This window comes from Geotrypetes seraphini, chromosome 7 (genome assembly GCF_902459505.1).
Source record: "Geotrypetes seraphini chromosome 7, aGeoSer1.1, whole genome shotgun sequence".
NCBI lineage: Eukaryota > Metazoa > Chordata > Amphibia > Gymnophiona > Dermophiidae > Geotrypetes > Geotrypetes seraphini.
In genome coordinates, this window is record NC_047090.1 from 5,188,747 (window position 1) to 5,204,834 (window position 16,088).

At 42.8% G+C, this 16,088-nt stretch overlaps 1 protein-coding gene across 3 annotated transcripts in view; it reads left to right on the forward strand.

The window, feature by feature from the left end:
- Window positions 1-16,088, forward strand: part of ETV6 (ETS variant transcription factor 6) — a 202,804-nt gene that overhangs the window by 165,450 nt on the left and 21,266 nt on the right. For all 3 annotated transcript variants that reach the window (XM_033953336.1, XM_033953337.1, XM_033953338.1), the window contains one exon: window positions 9,405-9,953. In XM_033953336.1, the coding sequence (XP_033809227.1) occupies window positions 9,405-9,953 (549 nt within the window). The remainder of the gene's footprint in view (window positions 1-9,404; window positions 9,954-16,088) is intronic.

Here is a 16,088-nt window from a genome sequence, read left to right on the forward strand (position 1 = left end):
AGGAACTTCACTTTGATTGTACAGTACAGTATAGTATCTATCTTTACATAGACAGAGCAACGGCGGGCCAGAGAAGAGCTACCAGAGTGGTGCAGAACTTGCCTTCTAAGCCCTAAGAAATTAGACTAAATGTGCACCTGAGAGGAGAAGAAAGAGAGGGGGTGATGTGGCAAAGACATTCAAATACCTGCAAAGTAGAAATAATGCACAGCAAGCAAGGATTCTTCAGTGGATTGTATGTTCTAGTACTAGAGAATAAGGACTTCACAGATCCAAAATAAAATATATTTCTTTTCTCAAAAAGGTTGATCTGTGCTTGAAGTGGCTGAAGTAGCTGGGTGAATAAAAAGACAGGTCTGGCATCGAAGATCTTTACCTTCCATCACAATGCCATAAACCCCACTTCTTCATAACTAAACAGGGAAGAGGAAATGGTTTTATTGGCTCTACCTGTCTTGGGGTCTAGTGCATCGCAAGCAATGTAAGAACCACCAGTTCAGCGCGGTCCTTTCATTGCCTTTTAAGAGCCAGCATTTCAGCGTGGCCCTTTCAGCAGTGGACTGTTCAGTGCTACGCTTTAATCGCAGGACTGTTTATCACAGCCGAGCTGAACTGGCTACGCGATCCCGTGCGTCAGAGGAAACGTGCTACCGAGGCTGGAGAGCGGCCTGCGAGGTTCGCTAAAGCTGGCCACCATCGCAGGCTGCTCTTCAGGAGGATCAGCAGCGTAAAAGGAGCCGCCACCGGCACTTTTAAAATTAACCTTCGGCCGCAGCAGGCCAGCCTGCGGGAAGGGAAGGGGGAGGGGCCGAACGGAGCAGGCCAAATCGCATTAAGAGAAGGGAGGGGCCGAACGGAGCAGGACAGCTCACGTAAGAGAAGGGAATTGCTTCACAGGGACCTGGAGGGGAAGGGAAATACCGCTGCTGCTTCTGCAAAGGAAAGTGGAGGGGGGGGCTTCACAGGGACCTGGAGGGGAAGGGAAATACCGCTGCTGCTTCTGCAAAGGAAAGTGGGGGGGGGGGGCTTCACAGGGACCTGGAGGGGAACGGAAATACCGCTGCTGCTTCTGCAAAGGAAAGTGGGTGGGGGAGGAGAGACAGAAAGAAATACAGACAGACAAAGGGTGCCAGGGAGAGAGAGAGAAAAATAGCAGGAGGGCGAGAGAAGGAAGGAAGAAAGAGACAGGAACAGGGAGAGAGACATAAATAAAGAAAGACAGACAGGCATATATTCTAGCACCCGTTAATGTAACGGGCTTAAACACTAGTAAGGAGATAATTTGCTTCAAAAGAAGCATTTGGGGCTCCTTTTACAAAGGTGCGTTAGGGCCTTAATGCGCGGAATAGCGCGCGCTTGCCGCTACCACCTCCTCTTCAGCAGGCGGTAGTTTTTCGGGTAGCACGCACTAATCCGGTGCGTGCGCTAAAAACGCTAGTGCGCCTTTTGTAAAAGGAGCCCTCGGTGTTGAAAAGGCAAATGAGCATAATTTTTAAGTTCCTAAATTAAGATGAATTTTCATCTTGAAAACTTAAGGGGGGTATTCATCAAACAGCAATAGACCTTAATGTACCTTAACATGCGTTAAGGAGATTAGTGCGTGTTAAATGCTAAAATACAATACAATCTTTTTTTGTATATCGCTAATACCGCTCAGAAGTTCACAGTGGTTTACAGACTCTTAAGATAAGTAATTAGGTACTATGAAACTTCCCTCTCTGTCCCAAGACGGGCTCACATTCTAACTATAATAATAATAATAATAACTTTATTTTTATATACCGCCAACAATCTTGCGACTTCTAGGCGGTTTACAATAAAGAGAAACTGAACAGACAGCTACTTACAGAGTATGGCAGTGTTCATCTGATAGTAACAGCATTAACAATAATAACAATAGGTTGTATACTGCAGGACCATGAAGTACCGTGTGGTTTACAATGGATTAGAAAATTCCATAAATTGAATGGAGCATTCATTGTTAGTGATTAGGGGTTAGCAGTTTACAAGATCAGATTTGGGTGGGATTGCGAAGGGGGCTATTGTTCTTGTTCGTTACCTAGGTATTTCGAGAACAGGAATGTTTTTAGGTGTTTCCTAAATTCTCCATAATTGTTTGTGAGTGTGATTAGTTTTTCTAGGTCTTTGCCCCATAAGGCTGCTTGATACGATAGAAGTTGTTGATGGTATCTCTTATATTTGCATCCTCTAGCCGGTGGGGAGACGAATTTCAGATGTGCACTTCTTTCATGTCTGTTGGTTGGGAATGAGAAGAGGGCTGTTATGTATTTAGGGGCTAGACCAGATAATACCTTGAAGCATAGACATCCCAGCTTGAACTATAGTACCCAGAGAAAATATAATCAAAATCCAAAAGATAAAAAGAAAGGCGAAGTAAAACAAATGTACAACCCACAGTCTCAGCCCATAGGTAGAGAATTTGCTTTTATCCTTTTGCGCATGCCAATTCCCTTAATGTATGTTAAGGTGCCTTAAGGCTCTAATGCCACTTGATGATAAATTCCTCCTTCAATCTCCTAAGTTTGGCTGAAAATACGGCACAGATTTGAGAGCCAACATTTAGAAGCTTGTTTTTTTTTTTGTTTTGTTTCATATTAAGCCTATAGTTTTTCACAGATTTAACGCAACAGAAATCTTTATTTTTATACCTTTATTTCTGGCCTAAACCCTAATGGAAATGCAACTGTTCAATAATGAAGTAATAAATTACAGGAAAATGCTACGCTATTTTATGTTCAAACATTCATTAGAACTCATAAACAGGCAAAACAAGCAAATTTACAATTATCATTATTTTTTTCCTAGTCCCAACCCCCTTCACCCTCAATATCCCATGAAACCTACTTTTACATATAAGAAAACCACCAGAGGTTCTTGGTTTTTACATTCCTTTGGGTCTATGGAAACACAGTTCAATCTCCCCCGTCTCCCATCCTATGCTGTTTTATATTGAGGAATCATTGGTGCCCACTGTGGTTGCATTTAATCACAATTTTACATCCATAAAATTTTCTTAATGCTTTTCATTCACTCCTTCCTCCCTTGACACAATAAATGCCACATTCCCAAGTTGAAAGAATGGAAGGTAAGCCACCTTTCTGAGTCAAGTTCAAGTTCAATTTATTTGATATACCACAGATATAAAACCGGGGTTAAAATCTCAGCAGTTTACGATCTACTACTATTTATTATTTCTGTAGTGCTGAAAGGCGTACGCAGCGCTGTGTACATGTTAACATACAATAGACAGTTCCTGCTCAGAAGAGCTTACAATCGAATTTAGACAGGACATTTCAGGGTTTGGAAGGTTATAGTGGGTATAGGTATCGGACAGTAGCAGGGTTGGGGAGGTTATAGTGGGTATAGGTATCTGACAGCAGTGAGGGGGAGTTAAGAGTTGAAAGCAGTTTAAAAAGGGGGGCCTTTAACTTGGATTTGAACACTGCCAGGGACGGAGCATGACGTATTGATTCAGGCAGCCTGTTCCAGGCATACGGCGCCGCAAGAAAGAAGGGACGGAATCTGGAGTTGGCAGTGGAAGAGAAGGGTACAGATAAGAGGGGCTTGCCCGATGAGTGGCGATCACGGGGGGGGGGCACAGGGGGAGATGAGCGAGGAGAGATATCGGGGGGGGGGGGGGGCTTCAAAGCGAATGCACTTGTAGGTCAGTAAGAGGAGTTTAAACTGTATTCGGAAACGGACGGTGAGCCAATGAAGCGGCTTGAGGAGAGGGGTAATGAGAGAATAGCGGCTCTCACAGAATATGAATCGCGCAGCCGCATTTTGAACGGATTGAAATATAAAAAAGGGAGGAGAGAGAGACACGAAACAAATAACAAAATCCAGATTAGATAAACATATCAAGAAAAATAAGGGGAAGAAAGTATGGGTTAATTACACCAAAGCAGGGTAGTAGGAAAAGAAGAAAGGATAAAAACATAATCATATTCTAAAGTTATCTATGCCTGAAAAGCTAGGAACAAATTTCCAGAGAAAAATAGTATGCTGCTCCACATCATCCATAAGCTGTGTCCGGACCTCCACAGATCCTCCTGGGTCTTCTTCATTGCCACAATTATGTATGACTGGCCCCCTAGTGGTTAATAACAGACACATACACGTTCCCCTCCAAGGTGATAGTCGCAGCATGATCTGCCGATCTTGCATCACTTTCTAGTTTGAAAAGAGTTAATCTGGTTAGGCCAACAGAGTAATTTGAGTAGCTCGGTGCTTCCTGGCTCGGGTTCTCAGTACAGAGGGCATTTTTCCTTTGGCTGCTGCCGAAATGCTGTACGGCTGCCAAGCTCCTGTAGAAGGAAACCTTTTCCAGCTAAAAATAGCTCCTGTGATCTTTAAAGTCATACAGATGAGAGCTTTCTTCTATTCACCTGTCCTGTGGAACATAAGGGAAATGACATATCAGGAAATCTTTTTTTCCCTATATAATAATCAACTGATGTTTAAACCTAGCCATACCAAAGTTAATGGGAGGAGGCAGAAAGGTTACAAATGAATACATGAATAGGGAAATGTGTCAAGTATTAAAGTAATGATCAGTGGCATTCTCCTTCAAGTTTTCAAAATTCAAAACAGACGTGGGCTTTAACTTAGGTGATGGATTTTAAGATTTTTCATGCAAAAGAAATAAAAACATTTCTTTGCCAGGGCTGGGGATGTTGTAAAGGAAGCATTCACACACCCAGACGGAAGGCATTCTATTGGTTTCTCAACGGCAACACCTGTTGGCCGGAGTTAGGGCTTTTATGATTGTCAGGTTTCAAGAGCAGCCTTGGTGCACCAACCTCAGCTGAGGACGGCCACTACAGTGATTGGATTAGAGTTGGGAAGTAATACAATGCCTGGGTGAGCTACAAATTAGAAAATGACAAGAGGACAAATGTTCCATGGGAACTCATTTTCCTGTCCTGTCTCAGCAAGTTCTTTTCCTGTCACTGCCCCATTCCTGCAAGCTCCGCTCTCATCTGCACAAGCCTCAAACCCTTTAAAATCCTAAGTAGCAACATTCTAGTGCTGAGATTGTGTTGTCATAATGCCTCATTCCACCAATGCCTAAGCTCCGTCCTCATCTGCACAAGCCTCAGACACTTTAAAATCCTAAGTAGCAACATTCTAGAGCTGAGATTGTGATGTCATAATGCCTTATTCCACTAATGCCTAAGCTCCGTCCTCATCTGCACAAGCCTCAAACGCTTTCAAATCCTAAGTAGCAACATTCTAGAGCTCAGAATGTGATGTCATAATGCCTCAGTCCACCAATGCCTAAGCTCCGTCCTCATCCGCACAAGCCTCAAACACTTTCGAGGTTTGTGCAGTTAAGGCTGAGCTTACAGGAATAGGGCAGGGACAGTAAGAAAAGTCGCAGAGACGGGACAGGGAAATTGAGTTCCTGTCCCTGGGTAATTCTCTACTACAAATGAAGGCTCCCAGTGCTGTGTCCCAGCACCTGCTTCTGACAGACCTAGAAACACAAAGAAAAATTAGGAGGTTTGTAGGGCAACAACTGAACCATTTTCTCTCATCCCAATGTTTCAAGTAAATTGGTGTGGTAGCCATAGTTAGTCCACTTTTAAATGTAAATATATAGAAATAAAAGAAAACATAAGGAAAATATGGTGATACCTTTTTTATTTGACTAACTTAATGCATTTTTTGATTAGCTTTCCAAGGTAACTCTTCTTCAGATCAAAATAAACAAATGTTGATAAATATCAGTATATATAAGTCAGTGGTCTCAAATTCGCGGCCCAGGGGCCACAAGCAGCCCGTCAGGTCCTATTTTGAGGCCCTCAGTATGTCTATCATAATCACAAAAGTAAAATAAAACAGTTTCTTGGTCATATGTCTCTTTAGCTATAAATGACAGTATTATGATTAAGACTTAGCCAAAAGATTTATAAACTATAAACGAAGAACTCTTAATGCCTTATCCCTGTACTCTTACATGTACTCGATGTCTCTACACTGTGTCTATTACTCTGACTTGCTCCCTCCCTACATGTATTCAACCACTTCATTGTAATTATTCTCGCTGATTGTCCAGCTCTTCTTGTTGTAAACCGCCTTGAACTACTATGGCTTTGGAGGTATATAAGAATAAAATTATTATTATAAAGAGTTTGACCTCATGCAAAATTGTCATTTCTTTAATAAGACATTAACTATTTTTTTTCTGAGGCCCTCCAAGTACCGACAAATCCAAAATGTGGCCCTGCAAAGGGTTGGAGTTTGAGATCACTGATATAAATGAAACAAAAGCATTCCAATTGCAGTCTCACCGGCAGAGGGAAGGGGTGTGGGTAAGCTGAGAAACGGAGGGCTGGATGGGTAAGACAGGAGAGATATGGATGGGTGATAAGAAGGTGACAAAGCAGTATAATTTTATGGTGTATAATTCGGTAGATAAACCAAGACTTAGATTCACTAAACTCACTGTTCTTGGGCGATCCGTGGCCGAGTCTTTCCGGGCGACCGATTCACTACAGGGTCCTCAAGGAAATGATATGATCAGACGCACGCCCCACAGTGGCCCCACGGAGTGATCCAGGCGCACGCGCAGACCATCCTTTTTGCCTGCAGATACGATCCGCGGCAGGTGCTTGCTCTCCGCACAAGCTTGAGGTCAAAACAAAAGGGGGAGGGGCGGCTGCACTCGCTGGCCCCACGAGTGGACATTCAGGAATCATTTCAATTTTTTTGTACGGCCAGAATGTATCGGAACACGCTTACGGAACAACACAGAGCAGAGCACACCTTGTGCAGCCCCACTTTAAACCTGCGGGTTGAAAACCACGGGCTCGCACTGCGCTTTTTGCATAAAGGGAGATGTGTTTTAAGACATTTCCAAAAATGTTTTATTTTGATGGTTTTATTTTGACACTGGGATTTCAGGGCGGCAGAGAGCAGGACAGTCGGCAAGGAAGTTAGCGACTGGTCCTCAGCGGTGGCTTCATTTTGCCTTGGCAAGCCCAACCGGTGTTCCTTCGTCTGTTTAGTGAATCGAGGGCTTCCTACTTATGCATGCCATTTCCCCTCATTTGCATGATCGGATCGTGTGGGAGATTGATTGGCCAGAAGGTTAGTGAATCGGGTCAGGGAACGCTCGCAAACTGGTTGGGACACGATCGGTGAGCTTAGTGAATCTAGGCCCAAGATCTTTGTGAAGACCTGTCTGTTGGGTATCTGAATATTTTATCATGTTGATTTCAAAGGTCTTACAATTCTGAATTGTCTTAAAATTTCTCTTTAGTATTCGCACCATCAAATCATTGATACATTGTTCTGGTTTTCTGAAGTTGGCATTGCAATGTTTAATATAGGTCACTTATTCCATATTCTGCAAAGAGAATTTTACGATCTAGCGAACAAAATCTGCTATCGATTCCATCATTAAAAATTATTAATACGAGGAGACAATTTATTTTTTCTTGTACGGCACCGCAAACATGGAACGCCCTCCCTATTACTTTACGGGAGGAGAAAGACCTTGGAAAATTTAAAACTGAGCTAAAAACTTTCCTTTTTAAAGATGCCTTTTCAACATAATTTTATGCTTTATGAATTATATTTTATTTGGTTAGACCTGTTTTAACTATATCCCTTTTGTATTTTCCCTCAATGTTTCTTCTTTACTTTAAAATTGTATTTCATCCCTCCTTTCCTTATGTTTAACAATGTTTAATTTAGAGTATTTTAGCCATTATTTATAAATTGTATGTACTGTAATGTATTACATTGTTATTGGTTTTTTTTTTTTTTTAATTGTAAATTTTAAATGTACATCGCTTAGAATATCCGATTAAGCGATTTATCAAGTCTCCTAATAAACTTGAAAACTTGAAACTTGATATGATATCTGTGTGGATTGACCCTAGCCTTTAGTTTTTTTATTATTTATTATGTTCAAGCTCGGTGCCCATTATTCGCTATTTGTATTCAGCCAAATAATATTTTTCAGCTCTAATTTATATGCCAAGCGAGTTGCCCATGTTTTTATATTGTTAGATTTGGCAGTATATCAAGTTTTAATAAACATAAACAAATGTGTCATTTATAGAATAGCACTGAGAGCTCAGACTGCATAAGAACATAAGAACATAAGCAGTGCCTCCGCCGGGTCAGACCATAGGTCCATCACGCCCAGCCAGTCCGCTCTCGCGGCGGCCCTCCAGGTCAATGACCTGTAGTGATCTATTACTCGTTATACCCCTGGATCCCCTTTCCCTTCAAGAACTCGTCCAATCCCTTTTTGAAACCCAAAATCGTACTCTGCTCAACCACCTCCTCTGGAAGCGCATTCCAAGTGTAACCATTATTTCTTCCTCTCTCTAAGAGATCCCATGCGCCTATCCCATGCTTTCTTGAATTCAGACACAGTCTTTGTCTCCACCACCTCTTCCAGAGACTGTTCTACGCATCTACCATCCTTTCTGTAAAAAAGGTATTTCCTTAGATTACTCCGGAGACTATCACCTCTTAACTTCATCCCATGCCCTCTCATTCCGGAGTTTCCTTTCAAATGAAATAAACTTTCCTCATGTGTATTTATGTAATATAGGTATTTAAACGTCTCTTTCATATCTCCCCTCTCCCGCCTTTCCTCCAAAGTATACAGATTGAGATCTTTAAGTCTGTCCCCATACGCCTTATCATGAAGACCACACTCCATTTTAGTAGCCTTCCCCTGGACCGACTCCATCCTTTTTATATCTCTTTGAAGGTGCAGCCTCCAGAATTGTACACAATATTCTAAATGAGGTCTGACCAGAGTCTTATACCTCCTTTTTCCTACTGGCCATACCTCTCCCTATGCACCCTAGCATCCTTCTAGCTTTTGTTATCACCTTTTCAACCAGTTTGGCCATCTTAAGAGTATCACATACAATCACACCCAAGTCCCGCTCTTTTGTTGTATACAATACAGAAATAATGGGGAAAGTATTTGTGCAGCTAAGATTTAATATTTCCCTCCCAATCCTTGCCTAAATTTTGTTTGGACAGCTTGAGCCAAGGAAATGGGGAAGCACTGGGGGTATTCTTGGGGTATGGATTTGCTTAGGAAATGTTGATATTTAGTACTCCTGATAGTGATCGATTAAGGATGCCTGCAGAGACAGCTGGTCTAAAGTTATCCAGATAAATTTTCCACAGACTATACTCCTTTAAAGTTACCTGGATAAGTCTGGCTGAATATCCAGACAACATTATCCAGGTAAGTATCTGGATAACTTTGAATATGGACTCTTGAGGTCCTATAGCAGTGAATAAATTTGAAGAGAAATGGCAGAAGTTTTTTAAAACAAAATTGGAGATGTGATATTAATTTTTCTTGTGAACAATTAATTTGTTTTATTTTTTATGTCTAGATCATTTTTCTCAGCGACAGTCAAGATCATCACTAGATAAGATCCCTCAGAACCCTCCAACCATCGAGCTCCTCCATCGCTCCCGATCACCCATCACCACGAATCACCGACCTTCGCCAGATCCTGACCCACGGCCCTTACGGTCCCCTATGGACAATACCATTCGTCGTCTCTCGCCAGCGGACAGGCTCCAAGGCAACAGACTTCACCTGGAGAACAACCATCATTCCCAGGAACCCTATCCTCTTTCGGTATCCCCTATTGAGAACAACCATTGCCCGCCTTCTGAAGCTCTTCCAAAACCTGCCAGCCCCCGACAGGAGAACCACAGAGTGATCCAACTTATGCCTAGTCCCATTATGCACCCCCTAATCCTGAACCCCAGGCACCCGGTGGAGTTCAAACAATCTAGGCTGTCTGAGGACGGTGTGCACAGAGAGGGAAAGCCTATTAACCTCTCCCATCGGGAAGAACTGGCATACATGAACCACATCATGGTATCTGTGTCCCCTCCTGAGGAGCACGCAATGCCCATAGGGAGAATAGCAGGTAAATGTAACTTGATGTTCAGGCCTTTCTGTGGGTTTGGTGATTTAATGAATGAGGGTGCACTAATACTTCAGTCTGAAATTGAGCTTTAAAATACCTTCATCCAAGTAATTCCTATTGCAAACTGGTAAGTCAGAGTGAGGTGAAAATATTAGCAATAATGCTTACAAAAAATGGGTAATACTGCATTTCTCCTTGAGGATCTCACTGAAGTGGGATAGTTGGTCCTAGCAATGACATCTAACAAGGCCAGAGTCTACAGCATTCTAGAATCTGTGAGGTGCTATAGTCACATGAACTGTAGATAGACTTTTATTTTGTGGGCCTGGCAGTTTTATCCTGCTTCTTTCAGCTTCCAGTCTGATTGGAAACTGGTTCTTTTGAGCTGCGGCGTTACGAGCCTTCATTTGTAACTACGCAACTAAAAGTATTCTTGTGGGTCTCAGGATTTTACTTGGAAAAAACTGGGGGATATATTGGATGATATTTCAATGTTATAAGTTGTTCTTCGGTTGGACTCCCTGACCAAGATGGGGGGGGGGGGGGAGGGAGGGGGAAGGGGTTGCTGGGACTTATGGGACTCGATTCTGCTGTCTGAAGGGGAGGGGGTATTGGGGAGTGGATTATCAGAATATTGGTATCTGACAACTGCTGTTGGCTGTTCTGTGTTTTATTGTAGTTATATGTCAGTAGCTGCGTTCATGTCTGCTTATAATTGAAAATTAATAAAAATTTAAATATAAAAAAAAAAAAAACAAGCAGCCACGGCAGTAAGCTTAAATGCAGCTATCACAGGACCTTGTGCACCTTCCTGCAGTTGCTGGCTCTGCTCCAGAACAAGGAAGTGATGTCGGAGTGGGTGGACTGGATTCACGAAATAGCACTCAAAATTCAGCGTTGAAAAAAATTGCCACCAAACTGTATTCTATAGTGGGCGACACACACAGAGTAGATGTTCAAACAGATGATATAGACCTAGAGGTAAATTTCAAAACTTTAATGCACAATTATAACCAGAGTTCACATCCAGATTATGCTGGTTTTCTACCTTGAAATTATCAGTTATTTATTTTTTCAATTTTTCTATATCGTTCTCCCCAGGGAACACAGAACGGTTTACTTGAATTTATTCAGGTCCTCATGCATTTTTTCCTGTCTGTCCTGGCAGACTCACAATCTATCTAATGTACCTGGGGCAATGGGGGGATTAAGTGACTTGCCCAGGGTCACAAGGAGCAGCGTGGGTTTGAATACTTGAAGAGTATTAACGTAGAACAAAATCTTTTCCAGAGAAAGGAAAATGGTAAAACCAGAGGACATAATTTGAGGTTGAGGGGTGGTAGATTCAGGGGCAATGTTAGGAAATTCTACTTTACAGAGAGGGTGGTGGATGCCTGGAATGCGCTCCCGAGAGAGGTGGTGGAGAGTAAAACTGTGACTGAGTTCAAAGAAGCGTGGGATGAACACAGAGGATTTAGAATCAGAAAATAAGATTAAATATTGAACTAAGGCCAGTACTGGGCAGACTTGCACGGTCTGTGTCTGTGTATGGCCGTTTGGTGGAGGATGGGCAGGGGAGGGCGTAGATGGGCTGGAGTAAGTCTTAACAGAGATTTCGGCAGTTGGAACCCAAGCACAGTACCGGGTAAAGATTTGGATTCTTGCCCAGAAATAGCTAAGAAGAAAAAAAATTTAAATTGAATCAGGTTGGGCAGACTGGATGGACCATTCGGGTTTTTATCTGCCGTCATCTACCATGTTACTATGTTAACCCACAACCTCAGGGTGCTGAGGCTGTAGCTTTAACCACTGCGCCACACATTACTCGTAATAGCCATCCAAGTTTGTTTCCTAATTTATAGTCATCTTTGTCTCATATTGTGCACTGCGCCTGTGGATTTCCGTGCCCAAAATGCACCTCTGAATCTTTTGTTTTGAAACTTAGCTCTTAAGCAGTTGGCTACTCGCCCAGCTTTCCAAGATTCAGTCTTGTAGATCTTTGTGCCATCTGCAAAAAGATGACCTTTTCTGCTCTATGTTCACAAACATACTGAACCAAACCGAAACAAAGAAAAATGAGAGGTTGATAAAGACCATATGGCCTATCTAGTCTGCCTATCCATGTCATAATCTTCCTATCCCAGAGGCAATCCATTCATCTCCTTGCTTTCCTTTGTGTGAACTCAATGCACCCACTCTGCTCTGTATCCTTCAACCTGCTTCAAATGCACCTTAGGTTTCACTTAGACAAAAACAGTATCTGAGAAACAATTTTCAAACTGCTTGCAAAGTCCACAGACACTTAAATAAAAATGAAAAGATATTAGCCAAAATGTCCTTTGCAAAAATTGACCTTGTACTACTCAGCAAATTCTGCTTATTGGCCAGGGCAAGTGCCAAGACTTGAGTGACTGAGACTGGCTGCTTTCTACAGCACTTCAGCTTGTATAATTAATACAGGTTAGCACAAATCGTGTGGCTTCATTCAATTTGTTCTAACCTGCTGGAATCGTAAAACCTTTACTGTGCAACTTGAGACGTAGCTAATTTGTTGTATTTGCCTCTGCTGGCTTCCACAAGTGCCGATTCCCAACTCATCTAAGTCCAAGAAGAAAGGTCCTTCAAGCTCTTATGCCCCCCCCTCCCCCATGATATCCATAGCAAAGTCTACCCCATTCCCTTGACAGTCAAGGGGCATCCAGTGATGATGAAGGGGCTGCTGTCACCTTATAGTCCAGTTTAGTGCCTATTAAGGGACAGTTGTACTCTGATAGATCCACTGATTCCCATGTTACCCCTGACTAGTTACCCCACCTACCCCTGGACAGAGCATGGCTTACTATGGCTTTGCTGGCTATGACGTCCCAAACACTACCAGCTGACCTTACAAGCTTCACTGTAACCCCCTTATATTGTATAATGAGCCTTCCAGGGACAGAAAAAAAAAACAAACCAGCTACACTGTACACTTCTGCCATAGCCCTCAAGCCTGCAGGTGTCTCCTATATGTGGGTACAGCAGGTATTTGGTGGTTATTGGATAGCTCACACTTTTCTATCACAAGTGTACCAGTTAGAATAGGTTATGGCCCTGGGTCCCCTTTTCTGCAGTCCACCTCACCTCACCTCACCGCTGCTACTCCTGGTACCTGCTTGCTGCGCTAATGGCAATGGCCATCATATCTGAAGCTGTCATCGATCCTGGAACATAAGAATCGCCATACTGGGACAGAACAGTACCCTGTTTCTATAGTGGCCAGTCCAAGTCACAGGTATCCGGCAGAAACCCAAATAGCAACATTCCATGCTACCGATCTAGAGCAAGCAGTGGCTTTCCCCATGTCTCTCAATAGCAGACTATGGACTTTTCCTCCAGGAACTTGTCCAAACTGTATTAAATTCAGCTATGCTAATTGCTGTCACTCTCACATCTTTGGAGGGTGGAAAGTGGTCTTATGGCCATTTAGGGCATCCTTTTGTAATGCAGTCATGTTTGAAACAGTTCTAAACAAATGTCTCAATTTTTGTCCTAGACATTTTGGTTTTGTTCTATTATGGCAGGAAAAACATCTAACCCTTGGAAACGCCCAAGTACTGCTCAAACATGCCCCTAAAACATACACACACCCCCTCTTGAAATTTGGGCAAACTGAGGAGAAGAACCACTCAGATCTAAATTTCAAAAATTGCAACTAGTCTGTTTTTGCAATAAAAACGTCCGTCTCCATCTTTATGACATTTTTCTCTTTTGAAAATGAGCACCATAGGTTTCTAAGGGGCAAAGTTATCAATATGGGCTTCTGTTCTGGAATGCTCTTCCGGAGTCTGTTATAAGGGAAAACACGCTCCGGGGATTCAAGACAAGGTTGGACAAGTTCCTGCTGAACCAGAACAAACGCAGCTAAGGCAGGTCTCGGTTAGGGCACAGGTCTTTGACTTGGGGGTCGCTGCGTGAGCGGATTGCTGGGCGCGATGGACCACTGGTCTTATGTTCTGTTAAATTGTGCTATTTTACTGTTAATCCCAGTTATTAGTAATTAGGTCTCATTGCATACAGTGAGATCTATGCTACAATAGCTTGAGTTGATAGTAAAATAATATATCTTAACAGTAGATCACATTGATAACTGCACCCCAAAGGGTTTTGATATTGGGAGTAGAGTATGCTAGACAAATTGCACCCCATGACTTGAGGAGGCAGAGAGTAAAAGCAAATAGCCTAGCTGGTTTTAAGAAAGGTTTGGACAAGTTCCTGGAGGAAAAGCCCATAGTCTGTTATTGAGAAAGACATGGGAGAAGCCACTGCTTGCCCTGGATCGGTAGCATGGAATGTTGCTACTCTTTGGGGTTCCGGAATCTTATGTTACTCTTTGGGATTCCAGAATCTTGCTGTTCTTTAGGATTCTGAATGGAATGTTGCTACTCTTTGGGGTTCCGGAATCTTATGTTGCTCTTTGGGATTCCGGAATCTTGCTGTTCTTTAGGATTCTGAATGGAATGTTGCTACTCTTTGGGGTTCCGGAATCTTATGTTACTCTTTGGGATTCCGGAATCTTGCTGTTCTTTAGGATTCTGAATGGAATGTTGCTACTCTTTGGGGTTCCGGAATCTTATGTTACTCTTTGGGGTTCCGGAATCTTGCTGTTCTTTAGGATTCTGAATGGAATGTTGCTACTCTTTGGGGTTCCGGAATCTTATGTTACTCTTTGGGATTCCAGAATCTTGCTGTTCTTTAGGATTCTGAATGGAATGTTGCTACTCTTTGGATTTTGGACAGGCACTAGGGACCTGGATTGGCCACCATGAGAACGGGCTACTGGGCTTGATGGACCATTGGTCTGACCCAGTCAGGCTATTCTTATGTTCTTAGCTGTTATGAGTCTGTTTATTCCATGCCTGTGTTTGACATCTGAATGGAGTTTCCCCAAAGTCTCAAGAGTTTGCAGTAGACTGAGATTTTAAAAAATACTTGGTTATGAACACTGTAGTAGACTCATATCTACAGAAAGGGTGAATGGTTCCCTTGGGCTTGGCCCTTCTCAGTCTTCTTTGCACCCTAAGCTGTATTTTTAAAGAGAACCTCACCAGAAGGAAGGAAGCTCAAATGCTCTGGACAGGAAATCGAAACAGCTTTCAGCAGAATGCAGTCAACTATAACTTAAACTGGAAAGACCGGTTTGTTGTAAGGACTTATATTTTCAGGGCAGAACCTTGGCTTTACACTCCTCCTAAGAATTGTTTCAGTGAAAGGAGACCTCAAACACTGTGAAAAGGATGGAAAGTTCTTTGACTTTGAGCCTGTTTTTTGGCTGATCTTCAGTGCTCTTTGAAGCCAGATGTTGTTTTCTTTGTAACCTGTTTTATACCGATGCTGGAATATGCCATGCTATTATTGGGAGTTAAGAACATAAGAAGTTGCCCCCGCTGAGTCAGACCAGAGGTCCATCTTGCTCAGCGGTCCGCTCCCGCGGCGGCCCATCAGGCCTAGTGCCTGAACAGTGGTCCCTGATTAATTTTGTAACTTACCTCTAATCCCATCCCTATAATCTACCTTTACTCTTATCTGTACCCCTCAATCCCTTTGTCTTCCAAGTACCTATCCAAAGCTTCTTTGAACCCCTGTAGCGTGCTCCTGTTTATCACATCCTCTGGTAGCGCGTTCCATATATCCACCACCCTCTGTGTGAAAAAGAACTTCCTGGCGTTTGTTCTGAACCTCTCCCCTTTCAATTTCTCTGAGTGCCCCCTTGTACTTATTGATCCCCTTAATTTGAAAAATCTGTCCCTGTCTATTTTTTCTATGCCCTTCATGATCTTGAAGGTTTCTATCATGTCTCCTCTAAGTCTCCGCTTTTCCAGGGAGAAAAGCCCTAGCTTTTTCAGTCTGTCAGTATATGAGAGGGTCCAGAGAAGAGCAACTAAGCTAATAAAGGGCATGGAGGACCTCTCATATACTGACAGACTAAAAAGGCTGGGGCTTTTCTCCCTGGAAAAGCGGAGACTTAGAGGAGACATGATAGAAACCTTCAAGATCATGAAGGGCATAGAAAGAGTGGACAGGGACAGATTTTTCAAATTAAGGGACTAGGTGAGCTGGCCAGACCGCGGGGATGGCACGCATCTTCAACAGTGTGTA